Raw genomic sequence first — 18596 nt, forward strand, 5'->3', positions numbered from 1 at the left:
TTTAGGTAGACCGGACCCAATGGATCCATCGGGCTTGCTATTGCCCGCCCACTCCAAATCTTTATTTTGGCCAAAAAAGAACACCATACAAAAGCATAACTAACCAAGATTTATATACAAAATAAATCTTCTAAGAAGACACCCATTTCCCATCTGAGTAGATGAATTTACTTTTAGGGTTCTGATGATAATGATGAGAATGATACTTAGGAGAAATGGCAGCCAAAATGACAATGCCGCTGAGCAAGGCGAGTCCGAGTCCGAGGCTGTTGACGACGAGTGACTCGGACGAGTGTCGCAACACATTCCTCTTCGTTTGTAATAAGGTGAGCTTTTCAAGGAGACCCGTCTCAGCAGTAGCCACCGCTAGGCCGTAAGTGTAGAGCCCGAGAAACACGTGCCATGGTAGGACTCTCACTCTTATGGTGCGCACCTCACCCCTGTGCCAGAAGCTCATGAAACCCACCACCCACTGCGCACAGTAGAGAAGAGCCCCAATTGTCAGGTGGAGGGGAAAAGGACACTAGTGGTGGGCCCGCTCATATCACGCTGGATGATATGAAACAATCATTGCGTGGGTCCCACCATGGAGATGTCCAAAAATTAATTTATTGGTTTGTAAATTCTAATCAAATTACGTTGCCTGCACATTGCGGTTAGAAAGATAGAGAAAGAAGGGCATCTAGATGTTACACCCCCACAGGATGAACAATCCAAAACCATGCTGATGTCATGGATGTGGGTCCACTGTGGATAGGCCAAAGCATAATAAAGAAGGGGAATGTAGGGCATCTAGATTTTTATTTTTATTTTGAAATGGAGATGTAGAGAATTTTAAACAAAATGGTAGAAAATTTTTACAATCTAAGCAATTTGTTAATGAATGTGAGGAACTACAGACCTGGGCAGAGAAGAAGAAGAGGCAGATCAAACCCATCCATGAATGCAAGCTGTAGAAATTGGCCACAATCCCTTTCTTTCCATGGAATTTCGTCCACACTCCGAAAACCCCACATGCAAGTGCCATTCCTTGCAGAGACAGATGCACAGATTTCTTAAAATTCCTCGAACCTGGCACCCATCTATGTACCAAAATAGCTACCACAGATAAACCAGAAGCATCAGTGAAGCAACAAGGAGAATGAGTCTTTCCTTTTTCAGTTCAAAATCACTCATTTTTTCAATTCCTACATAACAAAAAATGAGAAAAGGGGACATGGGTTTTTCTCCTTTTATCATTTGCAGAAATGGGTTCTGAGCATTCACATCCAATTTTCAACGGAATGTAAAAAAAAAGGGTTGTGGGTTTGTATTTACCTTCTCCACTGACAAGTATGAAACCGATTACCATGAAAAGAGGATGTAGGACCTGTAAAAAGGGTAAGAGATTTCTGGGTGGGTGTTTTTTGAAATGTAGATTAGAGGATGTGAGGATTTGGGGAAGAAAAATAGAACTTACAGCGTAGATAAGATCTTCATGGGAGGAAGAGAGTGGGAGAAAGCTTGTTTGGAAGACAAGTGCCCAAATGAGGACTAAGAATGCTACTGTGAGAGCTGAGATTCTGGCAAAGATAAGGAGGGGAAGTGAAGAGACAGTGGCCATGAATTGAAATGCTTTGAAATTCAGTAGCAGTAGATCTACTGAATGTTGAGAATTCTTTTGTTCTCTTTAATTATTACTTTAACATCTGCTCAGAGAGACAGAATTAAAGGGTGGATTATCTTAATATAAATGAAGCCTAATTTGGTAGTCCTCTGACTACCAATGTTGGTAGTCTGCCCTTATCTACATTGCATACATGACACGTGTATGATGATGGTAGACTCTCATCCAGTGGTCCCACCATGATACCTAGAATTCTCACCAATCAAACAATCCTAGTTTTCTGATCAACGGCCTGGAAGTGAGACTGTTAAGACCAAAAACGATCCCCAGTTCACTTTCATCAGGTACAGGTCATTGATCAGACGGTTAGGATCAATCAAACGCTGAGATATGGGTTCAGTGCTGAGAAACACTAGGCCCCACACAATAACTTTGGTGGTCCCAGAACTACCTTCCTGTTCCCAAGCTGAGTGGATGTAGCTAACGTGCGCCTAGGGATGATTGTAGCTTCTTACCGACACTTATAAGACTAGAACTTTTACAAATTCTGCCTTGGAACTTGGGTGGCAACTTTACTTTTTTTTTTTTTTTTTCTGGTTTGTCTGTGCCGTTTTGTAATTGGATTGCTTTGAAACCTATTTCTGGTGTATTACAATTTACAAGTTTACAACTACAAGGAATCTACGTGGTAAATTAAATAAATTAGTGTTTTACATTAGAATAAGGGAAGTGATATCAGCACAGCCATGCTTTAATAATTCAACAAATGCAGATTGTCTTTTCATCTATAATTGGTTTGTAAGAGCTTCTGGGGAACTGTAATAACTCTTGACAGCTCTTTAAATAATAGAAAGACGAGATGGGTCAGTGCAATTATCAAAACATGGTTGTGCTGATATTACTTTCTGCTCTTTAAGAGCACGTTTATTGTCAGTGATCACGACCCCTACGCTTAGATCTAGGTTGGAGGATCCAGGCCGTCCATATTGTGGGCCTTTTGGTATAGGGGCTTTAAAATGGATGATTGGAAACAAAAAAAGAGCGGGGCCAACATTCAAGTGTTTTTTATCAAAGGGTTACGATCACTCCTTGAATTGGGTGAAATAACGGGGATGTTCCAATGGAATCCATAATAGTAGAGATGAAAGTGACAGATTAACTACTAATAAAGGCCTCCTAGGATACCCCTAAAAAATTAGGGAAATGTTGTCAGCATAACCATGTTTTCATATTTGCAGTAACTCTTCTTGTCTTTTATCACTTAAAGAGCTGTCAAAGGTTATAACCGTTTGTGCAATTATTAAAGGGAAATGATATCCCTCCCCAACCGATAAAATCCCCCGTCCCTTTAACATTTTTCTTTGCCTTTAAAACTTAACGAATAACGTTAAAGGGGGGAATTTTATCTGCGGGGATATCATTTCCCTTATTAAAACAAGGTTGTGCTGATATAATTTCCCAAAATTTATTTGTGCAATTAGGGATTTGCTAGCGTCCATCGCAGAAGGCATTTCACTGATGGCCTGCTGATTGTGAGAGTAGCCACCTCGTGAAAGAAGACAAAATGTGCTGAAAAGTGAGTCTGTGGGCGGTTGGCTGCTCTCACATGCAACAGGCCGTCCGTAAAATGCCTTCTGCAATGAACACTAGCAAATCCCTAATTCAGTAATGCGTAGTCTTATTTTGTATATAATTTTAGGAGTGTCTACGAAATTTTGCAAAACCATTTCACAACCAGTTTTTTTTTATGTAGGAGCATTGGATAAAAAACTTAAAAATGAACACATAGGTGACATTTCTTTCCAAAGGAAGATGCAAGTGAAGTGGGATTGGAAAATGAGATTAGTGATTTTTAAGTAAAATATGATTATCTGCAAACAATGGTTACAATAGTTGAAGAAATGATAAAGCTAATGGCATCCAAAGTAACCTTAATTACCTTAATGATCCATTTGCAAAAACCATTAAATCAAAACAATCTTATTTGCAAGTAAGAACTAATTTTGGTGGCATCCAATGAGGCCCTGAATTAGCGCATCACTAATAGAATAAAACAAATTAAAAATGGGTTAAGATGCAGGATAATACATGAGTTCTAGTAGAGTAAGCATTTGCTTGTAGGAATGCCCATGAATCAGATCAATGACTCATCGTGCTACACACACATTTGCTTTGTTTAAATAGTTTTGAATCAAAATTAACAGCCTTTGAATTCGAAGCTACTGTCATATCGACTGATAATTTGAACTTCAAATCTTAAAAGTATGAAAAATCATTTCATTAACATAATAATGCATGATTACATTACAATTTAGCTTTCCTAACTTCATTGAACTTCCTCTTTTCTTTCAAATCCAGCTCCACGCTCATTGGCAAATGGCAACTATGGTTTCTTTAAAAAATAATCTGCGACTCCGAGTTCTTCAACTGAAAATCAAATGGGTTCTTTGTTCAAAGAGCTTCGATGCAGGAGATCATCTTTCTGTGAACATCAGTACGAGTACATAAATATCAAATAGAAATATAATACAAATGAAACAAACACGAGACATAACACTTCAAAGAGAAAGCACCTTGGCAACAGTGTGTTTACCGCCTTTTCTGATCTGGCATCTGTACAACGTAACCTTCTGTGTACCATTCACTCAAAAAACAAAACAAAACCTTCTGTCTGTAACAATAAAGAGGAAGAGAGAAAAATCCTCATGACAAAGAGGAGCTACATTCCTTTTCTATTTTTTTCAGTTACAAAATACAAATAGAACCTGTGAAAACAGGAAAGTACTAGATTAACATGGCCTGAATGATGATTTATGTAATACACTGACTCTGGCCCCTAGTCTAGAGTCGGCAGTCAACATTCTCATTCTAACAAGGTTACAAGTTTTTACATACATTCTCATGCCTAGGTTCTCTTTCTCATTTTAATCTCCTTTCAAAACCTACAATAGTACCATCAGGTACGGAAGCAGAAGACTCGAGCAACTTCTCAAAGTCAATTTCAGTTGACCGGAACTTGAATTTGTATCCACTCTGAGTCCACGACCGAATGCACAACACGGCTTGAGCGTTGCTATGGTACAAACACTTCCTTTGCTTGTCTATTTCATCACCTTTGCTCGAGAATAGCTCGTCGGGGGCCACAGAAGTGGCCTGGATGGCTAAGTAATCTCGAGCCATGACAGAGAGTCGTGGATAGCGTGTACTGTTCACCTTCCACCATTCTAAAACATCGGTCGCGATAGGTGCCGGAGGCTCTGATAGATACTGGGAGAGCTCGTCCATGGTGGTCCCCATGCTCACCCTCCGCCTCTTTCGAGCAATCTCCTCCGCAAATGACACACTACTACCTTCTTCACTATCCTGAGCACTATATCCATTACCAATCGATGGGAAATGGCTGGTCGAGTAATTCCTTACAAAATGATTCCTGGCTTCCTCTAGATTGCTCTCCGAGTTGAGATTCTCTGGAAGAAGATCCCCTTTGATTCTCGGATCAAGGATTGCAGACATATAAGTGAATAGATTATGTACTTGGGTGCTGTAACTCCAAGCTTTCTTGGCCATCTCGCCAGCAGCGGCCTTGAGCCAATCAGGGCTACCGCGACCCTCGGTGCACGTACTAATCATTTCGATGACATGGTCCATGAAAAAGAGAACCAGGCCAATCGTGGGGGATTTGCTCGTGCAGAGATTGTTTGTTGTTTTATAGAACGGCTCTAGAAACACGTGAACGATATTCATCACATTCTTCTCTGTATGGTTCAACATATACCTTGTTCCCAGATTCTCCTCGTGCTTCCGCATAACAGTTTCTATAACACTAGGAGCCTGCATAACAAATATCAATTCAGGAGCTCATGATAAAAAAAATGGTTTTACAAATGGTAAAAAAAACTTAGCACTCAGTAGGAGCCCACTCTTCAAATAAGTAATACCTTGCGTACAATGTCAAGCATTGTGTACTCGCCACTCCAACGTGTTGATGCATCTAGCGGTAACTTCCAAACATCTTGATAGCCAGTTGTCAATTGCTTGAAATCATGTGTTATCTCCAAAGAGGCATTCATCTCAAGAACAAATTCCCGGACCTTAGATATTGCCGGTTTTACTGTTTTCAAACCATCCTCTATGATGAGGTTCAAAGCGCGGGCAGCACAAGGGATATAGCAGAAAGGCACCTTCCGTCCATCCAAATCCTCCTTCAAGTTGTGACCGGAATGTATTGCACTCTGACTGTTATCATAAGTACAGGAAAGGATTTTTTTGTCAATATTAAACATCTTGAGTACCTTCAATAGGGTCTGATAGATCTCAGCGCCCCCATAAGGTACATGAGAAATATCAAGAAGAACCTTGTGCGAGGACCAGTTCTCATCGATCCAGTGGCCCGTGATGCTCATATAGCTGACTTTCTCGTAGGAAGTCCAGAAATCAAGTGTGATAGATACCCTAGAATTCACCTGTTCCAGAGATGTCTTTACGTCCTCCACCATGCTTTTGAAAACCTCAAGAATGATTGCTTGGACCCTTTCTCTGGGCCACAACTTGACAGAGGGATTGAGAAACTTGAAGCAATTTGATAGGCCCTCATCCTCAAAGATGGAGATAGGAAGAGAGGATCCAATGAGCCACCTCAGCAGCAACCAGTTCAGATGGTCAAAATCCACAGAAACTGATTTTACTTGAAGTTGAGGCTTCTTGCTTACAGAAACGGATGGCTGTGATACCTGCATGTCAGCATCCCCTTGTTGGCGATCATATCCAGGATGTCGATGGTTAAGGTGTCTGCCCAGATTTCCTTCAAAGAACGTCAAAGTAAAAATTAACAAAAGTAAGTAGTGGCTACCAAAACATTCCATTCTATGTGAAATGGGAAATAATATTAGATAATGATTGATCCCTACTTCAAGTGTTACTATTGAATTTCTTTATAACATCCCTTCCTTTTCTTCAGTGGCAAAATAACTCAGTTCATTTACATACAAGAAAATCATATTTGCTTTTAATGACCCTGCTTAACAAATAAACCAAAAGAGTACTAGAACTGCAGGCCTTTTAAAATACTGAATCAGCTAGAATGAGCGGGAAGCAGGGGTGCTGCTGAATATTTAATAAACATGGTTGCTTGACAACCTGCTGATTTCAAATTGGAGAAGAAAAGCTACTCCAAAATGCCCATTTCTTTTCACAATCATGTGTATTTCTAATGACAAAAATATTTGTAACTTGATAGAGTATTTTATCATTTTGAAGCGGGAGAATTTTTCTCATCCTGTGCACAAAGGGGATGCTCCTCAATCATGGTAACTATGAATGGAAAAGTGTTTTTTCTCACCCCGTGCCCAAAGGGATTCTTCTCATTCGTGGAACTGCATGTGTGTATAAAGAGGGTGAAAAGAGAGAGAGCTTTCATCACATATGGAAACCGTAACATTTTTCAATTAAAAACATGCAAACTCATTGGCCCCAATGATGGGGTGATTTCCATATGGAGTGCACGCAGCGTGCGTGCGTGCGTGCGTGCGTGCGTGTGTGTGTGTGTGAGAGAGAGAGAGAGAGAGAGAGAGAGAGAGAGGAGGAGGAGAGAGAGAGAGAGAGAGAGAGAGAGAGAGAGAGAGAGAGAGAGAGAGAGAGAGAGAGAGGAGGAGGAGGAGGAGGAGGAGGAGGAGGAGAGGGGGGGGATTAGACGTGCACATGAACACACAAATGCTTCTATATCAGGAAATGTGATTGATAGTAATTACCAGTGGCAGTTGCAATGGAATAGTTTTGCTTGCAGAACTTGCACTTTCGACTCTTCCCATCAGGAGCGGTTTCAAAGAACTTGAGATACAAGGATGTCATTGATTTCTTTCTTGGCTTTGGTGCAGGAACAGCATTCCCTTTTTCTGAAGAACCTAACGCAATATCTATTGGATCCATGGTTGGTATGAGTGCCATGTCCATCATAGTTTTGGGTTCCATCTCTGCTCAAGCAACAAACTAAAATCAAATGCAAATATGACAAAGCAAACAAGGAAAAATGAAATATCCACATTCTCAAAAGCGGCCATCCAAAGTTATTAAATAAATCAATAACAGGCACAGACCTTTGTTTATATGAGATTCCTATTCATTTGTCCCTAGCAATTATGTCTGTTTAGTATAAAATATATATGCGTATGCATACACACATAATTTACAACAATTTGTTGGGAACATACATAGCATTACGATTTATGAGCATTAGAAGAGCAAAAGAGCAAAGTTGAGGATTATTTTTTTTTATGGGCAAGGCATAACTTAGATCGAGGAGGGAGACAACTATAACGAGGACATCGACAACTTACTACTTTTTTATAGTTAATATTTTTCATATGATGTTTGAGACTTTGAGAATGAGAATTGATCTCTCTCTCTCTCTCTCTCTCTCTCTCTCTCTCTCTCTATATATATATATATATATATATATATATATATATATATATATATATATATATATATATATATTTGAATGGTGATCTTGTGCCTATATTAGTTTGAAAATTATAAGATTATTGCCCAATATGCATGGGTTAGGATGAGAAAAAGATAATTAGTATGTAATAAGCTTGTTAGCAAACAATTTGTATTATGATATTGAATAATCAATCATAGTAGTTTCTAAATTAATGGATTTGGATGAAAAATGAATAATTGACAATTTCTTTTTCTCTAAATTATTTATAATTTTTTATCTTATATATGTGTGCGTGTGTGTGTCTGTGTGTAGAGAGAGAGAGAGAGAGAGAGAGAGATCTGATTCATCTGAATGAATCTTACGATTTATTATTCGACTCCTATTACAATTTACAGTTCGATTCTTATTTTCAAACATTGCATACAACAAAAAATACCATAAGATGATTGCTTTTATGACCCATCAGAACAAGATTCACTTGACTGGTATGTGTACCAATCCGGAATAGATCAAATACATTTGATCAAATCATGTCACGAATGGATTCAACTTGTACCTTGACCCAAATTATAGGGGGCACTTTCTACATGAAGCTCAGTCATATCAACCTCCACTCGGCATGATGAATCTGCCACTCCATTCACACTTCTTTGAAGGTGTTCGAGACTCTCTATGGAAAGACTCATATTTCCAAGGTTGTATTTGTTAATGCATAGAGCTCGACTTTAATGTGAACCCCATCAAATTGGAAGAGTCCCCTCCATTCAGAGTGGGTCGTCCACTCCTGCAATATATGAAAGTCCATAAAGTAAAGCACACACGAAATTTTCAAATATTTCAGAGAAAGGTGAGAACATGGCAGTAAGCATTACTTGATATCAAACTTGCCATAATTGCTTGGGCTAAGGGCCAAGGCTGGACTCCCATGTTTGGTGGGAACAATTTTAAGGAACTGGACAACGGTTATCACTGAGAAAAAGGGATCCATGAGGGAGATGCCTAGATGGTCGCCACCACCAGATGGGTGCTTCAAACTGAATTTTGACAGCAGTGTTTTCGGGAATCCGGGAAGGGCAGGAGTCAGTGGGGTTATTTGCGATTCCGATGGTCGTGCTATCATGTCATTCTCGGGGCAGCCGGGCATATGCGATGCTAACGAGGCAGAAGCAAAGGCATTACTTTTTGGGCTTCAATGGTATAAAAAACATAACTTAGGTCCATTGATAGTTGAAGGTGATTCTTCTAATACCATCGCTTGGGCTCTGAACCGAAGCAGTGGGCCGTGGCATCAACATGTCACCCTAGACGCTATATGCGACCTTGTTCGACTACTCCATCCTCAACTCTCGCATAAGAGAAGGACTGTGAATACCATGGCAGATGAGTTGGCAAAGGTGGGGGTGGATCATGAGGAAATTGCTGTCATGTTATTCAATCAGTCGAGCAGCAGGCCATGAGGGCTTTTTCCGATTGTATTACTCGGTTCTGTTGTATCTTTGATGTAAGGTGTTGGTTTTTGGGATGTAATGCAGCGGGACACCTTGTCCCCTGTGTTGCTTATTAATGAAATTACCGTTACCTTTAAAAAAAAAAAAAACGTAAAGCACACACGACCACTTTGTTGGAGTTTCTTAATGCATATCGGAATGGAGTAAGCCTTAACAAGTTCAATATCATTTTAATACCCTACTAAACCTGGTCGGCCCCACAGGTTTCTATTAAAACTCATGCTGAAGTTTAGTTTGATGGCACTGAGCAAGTCACAACACCTAACCATGATCATGTCCGGTTTTGCATAGCTTTAGAAATATCTTACCATTCTGGAGATTCGGGCAAACGGTGCCCTCATAAAACGCTATTGTGGGCAATCCACATTTTTTTATTTTAATATTTTGAAAAGATCAATTTATTAAGATACCTAAAAAGGAACTAAGGCTGAGATCAGCAAATATAGTTACAGTATCCAATAATGTTGGGATACTCTATGTTAAGTGATGTCTGTAAATCAAACTAAATTTCTAAACAAGAAAATATGTAACAACAATAAGTAAAGAACTAATATCACAAACTAACTATATGTAACAGGATCTCATGACAATTGAAAAATGAACTAGATGAAAACATCAATTGCGATATATATAAATATATGTGTATATATAGTATAAAATGCGTATGCATGTATGTGTGTGTGTGTGTATACAAATTTATAGAGAGAGAGAGAGAGGAAAAGTATATAGACCACCCTGATGCAACAATCGCAAGAGTTGAGGCGAAAACATCCAATAAAGTCTCCACGGAGAACTCTTCGATATAAGTATGATCAAGTGTAGTTGGTAACTTGGTATCCTATAATGCTCAAACTTAAAAGGTAGTATACCATGCTTCAAAAGAGATACAAGCCAATAAGTGAAACAAACTTCTCTAATTAGGATCACTGTCCAATCCCATGTACAATGTAAAGCCAACTTCACATGTTTTTGGACAGCATAAATGTATGCAAGATACAAGTGCCAATTACCTTTCATGCTTTTGTACGGATTATTAACATGCCAATCCATCATGTTCCCAGTTTTGTCACCGAAGGTTCCAGCCTGACAATCCAATATTTTTCATAAGAAAAACCTTCAATAAATATGTGATAGCTTAAGTAAAGCATGAAGGCAACTCTAAAATCGAAAAAAGAAACCTTATTTGTTTTGTTTATATAACTCATGAATTAATTTCACGCATTTCAAAAAATCGGCAGTGTGATGGGGGCATGCTCCACCTTTATTGAACAGCAATGTATATGGATACTAAATTAAATAATACCTTCCCTCCAAAATTCAAATCTTTAAGAAAATTACTCCAATATTGGGAAATACATATTAGAAGAAAGAAAGACTTCAATGCTCAAGAAACATACAACAAAAAGATATGACACAACATCCATGCCACACTCTATTCCCAAACCAACAATTAGTTTTGACTCTCAGTTGGGCCCAGTGGCTCTCATATGTACTGAAGGAGAAAAAAAAAGGAAGTAATAATTCTCTTACATGAGGTAATTCAAGCTTTACCAGATTGGACCGGGTGCATGATTCCTTGGATATGCAGATTTAAACTTTAGTGAAGCAGACTTTCCACCACATCGTCTAATATAATCACAAACTCCAGATGATTGCAAAATTATTATTGAGATAACTTAACCCTTGGCTTAGTGTGAAGTGCAAGAACTCAATGGTTGGATGCCATCCTTTCAAGAAAAGAAGTCCACAAAAAACCAAAAAAAATAAATTTATCATGTAAAACAGAAGGGCTAACAAAGTGACCGATGTGATATCCAACAAGGGAGTCAAACTCCAAAAGAGTGCACGTCTTTCTGAATCTCAAGTTATACATCCTCCTCAACTTCTACCATTAGTGGACTGTTATACTTTATTCTTTTATTTTCTAATGTTTCACACCTTCAGTCACTAGTCACTGCCCTCTCTTAACTACCATCATCAGTGAACTGTTCCATGTTATTGTTTTGGTTGTGCCTTTCTTTTGGCAAAAGTAATGAACCTATGTGTAGATGTTGTGTGAGCTCTTGCAAAGGAGCCAACAGAGGTAGCACGAAAGACAAGCTGAAATGCATTAATTGTGGCAAACAGAGGCAAACCATAGACATGTGTTGGGATCTTCATCCCCATCCACAACAGAGGTTCAGGGTCCTCGTGCTCACACAGCACCTACAAAGGGCGGCAGGATCTCCATCCATACAGAAAAAGAGAAGGCAGAACCATCCATCTTTCATGAGAAAAGAGCACTAGAAGACCCGCAGCGAACCTCACGGATGGAAGAAAACAAAAAAGATATACACTTTGGGCACTCATATGTGCTGAAGAAAAATAAAAGGGATATTAGTAATTCTTGTACATGAGGCAATTTGACTTTTACAGATTGGGTATGGTGCACGATTCCTTGGATATGCAGATTTTAACTTTAGTGAAGTAGCTTACCCACCGCATGGTCATTGGTCTAATATAACCACGAACTCCGGCCAATTGTGCAATTGTTATTGAGATAACTAATTAAACAACATTGGTTAGCTTAACATAAAGTGCAAGAACTCAATGGCTGATGTGAAGAATTAATGAGGCCTTACCATTCAAAAAAAAAGAAATAATGAGGCCTATCAATGTGTGAGCTAATGCGTAAGTTTATTTAACATTTTGTGGGGTTATACTTGTAAAAATGTCAATTTGGAGATTTTTTTTATTGTGTTATGTTAATATCACTTAAGTTCACTTAAGTGACTTAAGTGTAGGCCCTCTTTGGGTTTTCCCCCTTGTGCAAGTTAATAAAACTGTTTGTGGGTTGGTGGAATTTCCAACACAAGAACACACTTCCTTCCCTTTCTCCTCGTCTGGTCTTTTCACCCCTCATCTTGATCCTCTATTACTTCTTTTCTCTTGCACCTTTCCTTCCAGGGAATTTCTCATGTGGCGAGAAATTGAGAGATGGTCTTCTCTCTCCGTAAATGTGTACGGTCTTGGTTGAGAAGAAGGGATGTAAAGGGTTACAGTTTCTACGTTTCGGGTTAATCCGTTGTAATTCTTGTATTCTTTCTTTCTCATAGTGGATAATCCGTTGTAACTCTTGTATTCTTTCTTTCTCATAGTGGAAGATTGTGATCTCACCTGTGGATGTAGGCATCTTGGCCCAACCACGTAAAAAGTTGGTGTGTCCATCTTGTGGTATGTTGCTTTCTACTATTTTGTGTTTGGTTCGATTGGCTTTCACCCGTCGGATTTCTCAACAAGTGGTATCAGAGCCACAGTTGAAGCGATCATGGGTGTAGTGGTTAGATTGCCCTTAGAGTGATCACCAGAGGAGAATATCAGAGGTAGAAAGATTATTCATTGGTAGAAAGATTGTTCGAAAGATTCGCATTCGAGGTGGAGCTTCGTACCAAGATATTTATTATCTAAACATTCTATCATTTTGGATGGTTACTGTATCAATCTAGGATTGACTAGCGTGATCGGTATGGGGAAAGAGGGATTCTTACTCGTCTTTTCCAGGTTTTCCACCTTGTGTGGAACGACCAAATTTATAGAATATTGTTTAGAGGTGTGGGGTAATCTGAATTAGCCGTAAAGTTGAGTTCTACCCAGCTCAATATCGATAAGTTTGACGGAAAGGGTAGTTTCACCTTATAGCAGATGAGGGTAAAAGACATCATCGTTCAACAATGTTTGTCTAAGGCCTTGAAGGGAAATGATGAGAAGCCGAAGAAGATTATGAATGCCAAGTGGGAACACAATGAGTAGAAGGCAGATCGCAAAATTTGACTGGGTCTAGTGGATAATGTTATGTTCAACGTTAAGGAAGAAGAATCTAGGGGTGAGCATTATTCGGTTAAAACCGAATAACCGAACCGAACCGAACCGAATCAGCCAATTCGGTTCGGTTTTTTTCTTTTCGGTTCGGTTTCGGTTTTTTTTTTCGGAAATTCGGTTATTCGGTTTCGGTTTCGGTTTTATAAAAAAAAAATTCGGTTAACCGAAATAATGGATGAAAACCATTTTTTCCCAAAAAAAAGTGCTATATGTGTACTCCGTAGGATGATCAAAACCGTCCATTTGATTGATCACAACTTAATTAGGTTATGCTCAAAAAATCATTTCGATCGGATGATCCTAGCCCTCCGATCCAAACCGAGATTTTGATTTTTTTCCCCTCTTTTCTCCCACAATTCGGTTATTCGGTTATAACCGAATAACCGAATAAAATTTCGGTTCGGTTTCGGTTCGGTTTTTGGCAAATTTCGGTTCGGTTTCGGTTACCGAAATTTGGAACCGAAATTATTTCGGTTTCCAAATTTCGGTCTATTCGGTTCGGTTTTAACCGAATAACCACCCCTAGAAGAATCAGTGCTTAAGTGCCCACATTATGGGAGAAGTTGGAGAAGCTTTATATGTCGAAAAGCTTGGCCAACAAACTGTATTTGAAGCTGCAGTTGTACAAGTTGAAGATGCAAGAAGGCAGAAATCTTTTAGAACAAATAACTGTGTACAACGGGCTTATGGATCAGCTCCACAAGGTTGATGAAAAGATGAAGGAAGAAGGCAAGTCCCTTATGCTTCTAACCTCGCTCCCAGATTCGTACGACAACCTAGTGACTACTCTATTATATAGTAAGGATACAATAAAGTTAGAAGAGGTCACGACATCGCTCTAATCTAATGAGATGCGAAAGAAACCTTTTCTTGATACAAGTCAATAGCATGGATAGATTGTTCATGGTGGAAATCAAAGACAAGTGTCATCTAACAAGGGATCAAGTAAAGATAGGTCAAGATCCATGATCGGTAGAAAGGGAGTGCAATGTAATCGTTGCAAAGAATATGGTCATGCGAAGCGAAATTGTCCTCAGTGGGCTAACGGTGATTCAGGGAGCACACTTCACTTGTAGTGGCAGGTGAGCTTGACAATTGTGATAGAGATGTATTGATAGTCTCAAAAGGTACGTGCACTTTATCTCATGCCAATGAGTGGTTATTAGATTCCAGCTATTCTATTTATATTTTCTCTGAGCGTGATTATTTTGATAAGTTCCAACACAGAAAGGCAGGTGTTGTGTCATTAGGTGACGGATCCACTTGTGACGTTATGGGTTGGGACCGTTAAAAAAATGTTTGATGAAGTGGTGCGCACTTTTAGTAGTGAGACTGACACATATGTCCCAAAGGTGCGTACGAATCTAATTTCAATTGGCCAGTTGGACTGAAGGTGGACCCATGAAAATCACATGTAGTTGCATTGTCTAAATGAAATGTGAGAAGTGCAGAAAGTTGTATCTTCTGACTGAGGATATCGTAACTAGTGCTCCTAAGATCCCAATGGATGGTGCTATTCAAAAAAAAAAAAAAAAAAAAAAAAAAAGATCTCGATGGATGGTTTGCAACGGTGCACGAATTGCAGGTACTTGTGTACGGTCTCTTTTACAACTGGTACAAATGCTCATGCTGATGGTTTCTGTGATGCATAAGGTGGTGAAGTAATGGCAGAACCTATGATGGGGAGGACATATCGAGATCCCTCTCTAAGGTTAATCGGGTGAGTCAACTGGTTGGCAGCTATACATGAACATTAGCCGTGTTGTTTGAGTCGGGAGAACGAATTGACTAAATGGTGTACGTCCGGTGCTTCAAAAGGCCAATGGTGGTTTGAGGTGACAACGGAATGGTGGAGACATGACATCAATGAAAAATCTTCAAGTGGCCAGAAAACAAGCCAAAGGTGGAGAATGTTGGAATAGGCATCTTGTTTTCCACTCAGGTAGAGTGGGCCCATCCTAGTTTTACTAGGAGTAGGATATGGATCCTTGGTATTATCCCAGTTGGATTTGGAGGAAGGGGGGTAACTTAAGTCTCTAGAAGGTAGAAGCAAGGTGAGAAACCACATGGCCATAAGAGAGTGGAGTGGTGAGGGAAAAGACAGAGTGAGAGGGTGAGAGGGAGAGTTTCTTCTTGGGAATTTTGGGAATTTTTCATGTGGTGAAAAATTGAGAGAGGGTGTTTTCTCTTTGTACTTGTGTACGGTCTTGGTTGAGAAGAAAGGATGGAAAGGGTTATGGCTATTAGGTTTCGGATGAATCCATTGTAATCCTTATAGTTTTGCTTTCTCATAGTGGAAGATCGGGATCTCACCGTGGATGTAGGCATCTTGGCCAGAACACGTAAAATTCGGTGTGTGCATCTTGCGGTTTGTTTCTTTCCAGTATTTTCGTGCATGATCAGATCGGTTGAAGCCCGTCAAAATTTCCAAACAAAGAAAAATAACCAAAAGCAGACATCAAGCTCCCAGAAACAACAAAACAAAAATCGTAGTCCCTGTCAAAGAAATCATCCCGAAGAGTGTAACAATTAGTAAACTCATTGGCCATATTAGCTACTGTGAGTCTGTGACAGTCTTCACTCATTGTCGATTCCCAACAGATGTCGACATTGTTCTCCTTGGTGTTAATACACAGTTTCACACTCTTCACCTGCACAGTTCCCTCTAACGACGCCCAAAAGCTTCCTTCCTCCTCCATGTACGCTTTATTTCAACATACAAATGCCTCGTTGATTCTTGATGGGCCCTACAGAAACTGTGACTCGTACCAACTTTAAAGCTTCTAAGGTAGGACCGGAGGAGGCGGGAATGGGCATGGGAGCCAGAGCACATCAGAGTAAAAGTTGGTACTCTTCATGTTCATGGTTTGAACTTTGAAGCAGACTAGGGAACGCATGCTAGTGGCAGGATCTGGCCTCTAAGCTTCACAGTGATTACAGAAAACTCGATTGTACACGAGAACAATCACACAGTTGTTCACGCATGATTGCGTGCATCCATAGGGATTAGTCCCGCCCTAAAAATGGGATGGGGATACCCTATGTCATCAAATAAAAAAATCACACAGTGAATGCTTCAGAGTCCAAACTTCAGTATGATTACAAACAAACATTCTACATATGCCAATCCAACACCTAATTTAAGGTCCAACAGCATACATCGACTAAAATCAAGATTAATCTACATCAAGATTGATCTACATAGCACATATAAGAAGGACAACCAATGCCACTGCTAATTATACACCTCATATATGAATAAAACTAATTCCTCTTCCATTTCTCCTTCATTGATCTATCTGGTATCATAATTGAACTCATCGAGACCGAGGAATTGGCCGATGACTCGCAACATCATAAACTGTTTATATTTCTCCTCAGTTTGACAAGTAACTATGAACAAACCACTCAAATCATGCATTTGATACTAAAAATCAAAACAACTTTACATATTAAAATTTACTGTCTCAAAAACTAATCAAAGCATCGACCTTTATTTATTCACTACAAGAATGTTTAAAAAAAAGTCCAGGCAAATTTTGAAGGAAGAAAAATTAGTTGCCGATTTTTACCTCAAAACGCATCAGAACCGGAGGCAGGCGTCAACAAGTTGAAAACACGATCTGAAAAACGCGAGGAAATCAGAGAGACATGCAAAAAAACGGAAATTAGGGTTTCGGCAAGAGAGAAAACTCACTGAGAGACGCTTTTTAGGGTTTCTTTGCCTTCTTCCGGCGCCGGATCGAGTCGCCGGAAATTGATCGGAGAACGGCGGCGAGGAACATTCAATTGAATTGAGAGAGGAAGAGAAGATGGAGAAATGGTGGAAATTGTAAGGAAATTGGAGGGAAGAGGAGAGCGAGAGAGGGGAGTTGCAGGGAGGAATTGGAGCCGGATCGGAGCTGGATCGGAGCCGGATCTGAGCCGAGCGAGAGAGATGAGGGCGAGGCGAGAGAGAGAGAGCAGGTACAGAGAGAGATGAGTTTTTTTTTCGTGAAGTCGACGCCTTTTAGCAGGAGCCGCGACGCCTAACATGCGTTTTTTGACGCCTTTTCGACGGCTTGGAGACCACGTTTTGCTTTTTCCTTTCTTTTTTTTTTGGGGGGGGGGGGGGGGGGGAGATGATAAATTCGCACCCGCCTGTAAAAAGGGTTAAAGTTCGCCACATACTCTAACCTTCCAGTGGTGCGAATCATCCTGCAGCGGGTGCGAATTTATCATCGACTTTTTGGGTTTTTTTGTTGCTGGAATCTCATTCCCGGCTAGGATCTGTACTTGGGCTCGGAACTTATCGGTGGAGTCCAGCCAATACAAGCCGTTCGTTAGCTGTATCTTCTATTTCTTGTAAGAGGATGTGCCTCCCACTCCTCCTACTCTATTTGATAAGATTAAAGATTTGATTAATCTTCATTAGCAATAATCAGCACTTATATAAGTACATGCTGATGAACATGATAAAAGATAAAGAGAAGCATAAGAATGATGATCCTGATCTAAACTATCCACCATAATTCAACTCTAGATCCAATGGGTCAGATCTAATATTCTCTTACACTAATCCACCATGTTTTGAAGTACATATATTTTTTCGCTAATTTTATCCCATTCTAGTACACTTAGCTCTATTAGGAGAGCCATTTTGGAACTATTAATCAGATGGTTGAACGTTCAATCCGTCTGATTTATGACTAGAAGTCATCCACGTGAACTACCAATTGTAGATGCTTGACTAGTCTCACACCAAACTAACATCATACCCATAACCCATTGATAGGGGTGCAATTCAAGTCTACTTTTGGGAATTTCGGTTGAGACTTTATCATAAAATCAGATCGCGTTTGGGTCTACTCCAACTCATTTTTTTTTAGCAAAAGCTCAACCCAACACAACCCAAATTGCACCCTTACCACTCGATTAAAGGCTTTCGAATATCGAAGTTCGAACACTTTTATTTTTGGGAAAAATGTCTCAGACAATCCATTTGAATTTTGAATCAATAGGCTGTTATCATCCATTCGGTACAAGATCAAAGAATCCTATAATCTTGTGGTGGCCTAGAAAAGAAAATTCATTCTTCCAAAAAATGAAAATTTGTAATCATGATTCATAAATAAGAGGCGGTCTTGGGTCGGGGTCAATTAAAAACCTATGTATGGTAGAATTTAAAAAAAATGGGAAAGGC

General features: G+C 39.6%; 2 protein-coding genes across 5 annotated transcripts; both read right to left on the minus strand.

Annotated features, from left to right (window-relative positions):
- Positions 1-1721, minus strand: LOC143883000 (Cytochrome b561/ferric reductase transmembrane protein family). Of its 2 annotated transcripts, none has more exons than XM_077386372.1 (4): positions 1460-1721; positions 1318-1369; positions 902-1029; positions 1-472 (listed from the first exon to the last, which is right to left on the minus strand). In XM_077386372.1, the coding sequence occupies exons 1-4, from the start codon at positions 1601-1603 to the stop codon at positions 131-133; spliced, it is 666 nt and encodes a 221-aa protein (XP_077242487.1). In that variant the 5' UTR covers positions 1604-1721; the 3' UTR covers positions 1-130. The 2 variants fall into 2 exon arrangements, with proteins under 2 accessions (XP_077242487.1, XP_077242486.1); XM_077386371.1 differs by having other exon boundaries at positions 902-1098.
- Positions 1722-4294: 2573 nt separating this feature from the next.
- Positions 4295-17499, minus strand: LOC143884380 (BED zinc finger and hAT dimerization domain-containing protein). 3 transcript variants are annotated; one of them, XM_077387911.1, is made up of 6 exons: positions 17112-17499; positions 16987-17037; positions 10567-10639; positions 7354-7575; positions 5545-6407; positions 4295-5437 (listed from the first exon to the last, which is right to left on the minus strand). In XM_077387911.1, exons 2-6 carry the CDS (start codon positions 16996-16998, stop codon positions 4526-4528), a joined length of 2082 nt encoding a protein of 693 aa, XP_077244026.1. In that variant the 5' UTR covers positions 16999-17037; positions 17112-17499; the 3' UTR covers positions 4295-4525. The 3 variants fall into 3 exon arrangements, with proteins under 3 accessions (XP_077244026.1, XP_077244024.1, XP_077244025.1); XM_077387909.1 differs by lacking the exon at positions 17112-17499 and adding an exon at positions 8605-8832 and having other exon boundaries at positions 16987-17035; XM_077387910.1 differs by lacking the exons at positions 10567-10639; positions 16987-17037; positions 17112-17499 and adding exons at positions 8605-8832; positions 8921-10017.
- Positions 17500-18596: the final 1097 nt, after the last annotated feature.

Source organism: Tasmannia lanceolata, unplaced genomic scaffold (genome assembly GCF_043159265.1).
Source record: "Tasmannia lanceolata isolate RefF3 unplaced genomic scaffold, GAP_Taslan_0.1 ptg000008l, whole genome shotgun sequence".
Taxonomy (NCBI): Eukaryota; Viridiplantae; Streptophyta; class Magnoliopsida; order Canellales; family Winteraceae; genus Tasmannia; species Tasmannia lanceolata.